At 38.5% G+C, this 4,953-nt stretch overlaps 2 protein-coding genes across 2 annotated transcripts in view; both read right to left on the reverse strand.

Moving 5' to 3' along the window:
• The window catches only part of LOC103515837, a 51,817-nt gene extending 47,187 nt beyond the window's left edge, over positions 1-4,630 (reverse strand). Inside the window, exon 1 of the mRNA XM_026828416.1 lies at positions 4,476-4,630. Coding sequence (XP_026684217.1) covers positions 4,476-4,484 — 9 coding nt within the window. The 5' untranslated portion in view covers positions 4,485-4,630. The remainder of the gene's footprint in view (positions 1-4,475) is intronic.
• Positions 4,476-4,643, reverse strand: LOC113470181 (nudC domain-containing protein 3-like; the record flags this gene model as incomplete). The annotated part of the gene is given in 1 exon segment (XM_026828415.1): positions 4,476-4,643. A coding segment is annotated over 1 exon segment (93 nt), but the record flags the coding sequence as incomplete, so codon positions are not given.
• Between the last annotated feature and the right edge of the window lie 310 nt (positions 4,644-4,953).

Consider the following 4,953-nt stretch of genomic DNA (forward strand, 5'->3'; position numbering starts at 1 on the left):
TTTAGTTGGTTTGACAGCTTTCCCATTAGTTTGGTAGGTATGACAGCATTTGTACACATGGATACCAAATACCACACGGGAAGAAAAATACCATTTTTTCCCAACATAGACAAGAATCAAAGGCTCTACCTCTTAAACACGGACCCGTGAGAAGCCCACACCAAAAATTCAATGTAATGTGGACCTGAAGCAAGAAGCATCACCGAAACGAATTGAAAACCTTCGAAGATTTGTTGATATAATGATGACCATACTAAGAATGCCTATTAAAAAGCAAACTTCTCCGAATATATACAGGGTCAACGGGGTGTTTTATAAGTAGTGCGACAAACTTCAGAGGACGTGTTCCTGGTATTTCTGATATTGGAGTATTTCTCTCTATGGAATCATGTCCGCAATACCCTCCCCTTTAGAAGCTCTCAAAAAAAATTAATAAATTAAAAAAAAAAAAAAAAAAAAAAAAAAAAAGAACCTTCTCAAAAAAACCCCCACCCGGTGGTAAGGAAAATATTGACCTTTTCTGATAAAATCCCCCAACCCGATGTGATAACGAAACGAAATTCTACCTTTGATCTACATGAGAAAATGAGCGATGAGCGGTTTTTGATGATTTCCGGACATGGGTCCAAATATATTCTTAAATCAGTCCGAGGAAAAAGCCCTTGAAGTTTGTCGCACATCTTTTGAAACACCCCGTTTTTTTGGGAGAAGATAATCAACCATGTTTCGGATATTTACCTATTTCTATGAGAGCAACTTGACTTCCAATACCCGTAAAACACTATGTACATAATTTATTGGGAATATAAACAAAGAATTCAGCTAGGCCGATCTCCATTGATGCTAGATCATTACCGGTATTGGTGTAACCAATTACCGTACCAAACTGCGGAACCAAATCATGACATTCCCAAGAGGCGGAGAAGAGATTGAAGATTTTTTTCGACATCCTGTGATTTTTCATCTTGTCCGAGATTTTTTGCCTCCGGTACGTAACATTAATTTTGCCCAAGATTTTTTTCTAGGTCTGCATCAATCAGTTTGCCAGAGACTTTGTAGACATTGCCCTGGGCTCTGGGCTAGTCAATCTGGTCCAATACTTTTTCACATATAGGTAATAGGTACTCAGGGTTGAATGATAGAGATTGCCCTAGGCAATAATTTCGCCATTTCTTGTAATAAAACTTTAGTCATTTCTTGTAATAAAGCTTTAGTCTTGGACGAAAGACTAAAATAAGATATTTTAAATAAACAAATATGTTTATCCACAACGGTGACTATTTTCGAGATGCCCTATGAAAAATCCGAAGCAATCACGGATTAGGGTCGAGGATACACGACTCTGCACGAACTTAGACCAAGTCAATAGCATTCTACTTGTCAAAATGTCAACGAAGTTATCAGCAAAACATTCTGGGAATGGGGCTCAACCAAATGACAATTTTTTTCGAGGTAGAGTCCTATTCCGATGTAAAAGTACCCAAAAAGTGCATTGGCGCACTCAAAAACATCCAAAACGGTCCCTAAATCCCCTAAAATGTCGCTCAAAGGTCGCAAAAAAAAATAACGTTGAAGCAGCCATGGTTTACGACCTCGCATGAACTGACGTCATCACGAAAAAATGGCTGCCCGCAAAAATTATAGGGGCTCAACCAAATGACAATTTTTTTCAAGATAGAGTCCTATTCCGATGTAAAAGTACCCAAAAAGTGCATTGGCGCACTCAAAAACATCCAAAACGGTACCTAAATCCCCTAAAATGTCGCTAAAAGGTCGCATAGTCTAGGTTTGGTATAATGACCAATTGCCATCCAATAAATCTGATGCTTGGGCCAAGTTCACTGACCAGAAAGTACAGGCACGTAGCTAGGGAAGGAATTGGAAGAAGAGTTTACGTTGAGAGAAGGAATAAGAATTACAAGATGACTTCTTGGTTGAATTTGACCATCAAATCCATCAATTAATTTTGATTGGAATTTGGAATGTTTTGGCTTCTACGAATCACCCAGAAAAAAGGAGCGACTCAGTTGCTGTCAAAGTCCATGTGAGCCGAAATTTCGGAACAAAGGAACTAAATGCAAGCTTTGTTCGTAGTGTGTGGTAATTGTGAGAGCAAAATCGTCGAGCTTGAACTTTGTTCAATCAATAATTGCAAAAACATAATCAAGAGTCGCTTTTAAGACTCTTGATAGAATTATCTTTTGGTCGTTCTAGAACTCATGAATTCTGTCCAAGTCAAGGCATAAAATTTATCGAGATGTACATATTAAGTGGGGAACGACATTTGTGACAAGCATCATTCAAGTTTCAAGAGTGTGCAAGTGTGCTTAGCACAATTCAATTTCTTCTTCTTCTTCTTCTTCTTCTTCTTCTTCTTCTTCTTCTCCTCCTCCTCCTCCTCCTCCTCCTCCTCCTCTTCTTTTTCTGTTTAAATACAACTCATGAATTCTGTCCAAGTCAAGGCATAAAATTTATCGAGATGCATTAAGTGGGGAACGACATTTGTGACAAGCATCATTCAAGTTTCAAGAGTGTGCTTAGCCCAATTCAATTTCTTCTTCTCCTCCTCTTCCTCCTCCTTCTTTTTTTCTGATTTTCAAACTTCAACCATGTTGGTATCTCGGTATTCATGTCTCACTTTCTTTTCAGAGTTTCTACTACCAAGAAGTTCCTAAGCCCCTGCTCAAGGTCGTCCGGTTTACCTGAGGGTCATCCCTTCTGTTTTTCAAACTTCAAACCTGTTGGTATCTTCCTTTTATTGCTTTTTTTCAGTCCTTCAACCATGTTGTTATCTCGGTATTCATGTCACTTTCTTTTCAGAGTTTTTACTACCAAGAAGTTCCTAAGCCCCTGCTCAAGGTCGTCCGGTTTACCTGAGGGTCATCCCCTATTGGTTCTCCCGCTAATTTCTATTTCGGAATTCCTCATGCTGAAATACTCCAGAGACCTATCGAGTCCCCAGTAGCTGCTGGATCAGGTACGCTATATCCTGTTTTGTACAGACGCGTAGCGAAAGAGGTTGATATTGATAATGGAACGAAAGGCTCCACTAAAATTCATTCTGGCTTCCTGACGATTTGTTTGTTTCAATGTTATCGTTATAGCTGAACAAGTGAACTAATGTACTACGCTCAAACCTCAAAGAAAATGACCTTTTTCTCATTTAATATGTGTAAGACATTATGGAACTTTCAGGATTTTTCCTTGATTCCTTAGATGAAGATTTGAAGAATCTAAACTAAGATGACACTAGACATCATCTATACGCCACTGCAACCTATTCAATATTCACAAGGGTTGAGGGATCTTCCCCTAATTCACAGGTACATTTAGGTACCTGTTACCTTGTTTGATAGGTACAGGTACAGGTACCTGTTTCTGATTGGTACTCCCAGCGGTAGGTATTAGGTACCTGTCATTTCCTTTTCAATGAATTCAGACGGTCTGAATCAGACCATAGTGCACCTCAATCCTTTGATAATCCGGCATCTATAACACCTGATCTTTACAGGAAATGAAATCTCATAAGTTCCTAAGGACCCAAATTTTCAACAAGAAAAGCTGAAATTTTTCTTTTGGGAAACTGATTACCGGAAAATCGACCACTATACGAATAGAAACAGTATGGAGCATTGGTCAAATTTCCAGTGGTCAGTTTCTCAAAAGGAAAATACACCTATTTCTTCCTCTTCTTCTTCTTTCAGGTAAATATGATTAGTCATATAGTCATACATCTTATTCCATCCTCAATGTTTGGTCATACAGTCATGCGTGGTCAGTGAACCATTGGTTTTTTCCTACTTTCTTACTTTTTTTTTAAAGATGATTTTCTTACTTAAAAAAAATATCTTATTTTTTTCTTTCTTTATATGGCTCTTTAATAGCAGGTAAAAAGGGTTCAATCTCGACTGAGTATGGAATCAGCATTTAAGTAGTAAGAAGGTATAGTTTAGTGCTTAATTTAGACTGTCATGTTGTACCATTGCTTCTTTCGGTAGAGAAGTAATATTTTTATTGGGTAAAAGGAATTTGACTTTTGTACACTTACTAGATGCATTAAAAAAACAATCAGGGGAATGACTATAAAACATTATAGTCAAGATAGGGGAAGTTGATAGGCTATACCTAAACGAGGAGTGGTCAACCTATGCCACTGGAGGTCTTTGTATACATGAGGCCCGTGCCGTGACCGTACCTAAGATTTTTTTTTTTTAGTAAAAAAAGGTCTTTGTAAAGGAAGAATCGATTATGTAGTAGGTACACATAATTATGTACAGAGGATTACACATAAATATGTAATCCTGTGTACTCGTTTTTTTTTTTTTTTTTTTTTTTTTTTTTTTTTTTTTTTTTTTTTTTGACTTAATACTCCTACATCCCTGACTTGGACAAGTAGGTGAAATCAGTTGCTGAGATGTCAAAATGTCATGAAATATGAAGTGCAATGTTGTTTTCAGGGGGCTGTAATTACTTACTTGATGCATTATAATGAGGTCACGTGTTTCATTCTTTCCCTCCTCCTCTCCCTTGACCTTCTCTCATGTCGCTATCTATTGAGTGTTGAGTATGCTGGGATCGAACGGGCGACCTTTGAATGGGGAGCCATCCGCGTTCCACGCTTTCTTTAGAAGATCGGCGGTTTTCTGGGAAAAGTCGAAAATTATCATAACAACCAGGGGGCTTTGAGGTTTTATCTTTTATCCTCCTCACATTAACTTCATTCGGTGGTGTAGTGGTCAAGGCGCTCGGCTGGTAAACAGGAGGGCGTGGGTTCAATCCCAGCCGAGGTATGGAATTTTATCCTCAATAGTCCGCGTTCCACGCTTTCTTTAGAAGATCGGCGGTTTTCTGGGAAGAGTCGAAAATTATCATAACAACCAGGGGGCTTTGAGGTTTTATCTTTTATCCTCCTCACATTAACTTCATTCGGTGGTGTAGTGGTCAAGGCGCTCG

Source organism: Diaphorina citri, unplaced genomic scaffold (assembly GCF_000475195.1).
Source record: "Diaphorina citri unplaced genomic scaffold, Diaci psyllid genome assembly version 1.1 scaffold1424, whole genome shotgun sequence".
Taxonomy (NCBI): domain Eukaryota; kingdom Metazoa; phylum Arthropoda; class Insecta; order Hemiptera; family Psyllidae; genus Diaphorina; species Diaphorina citri.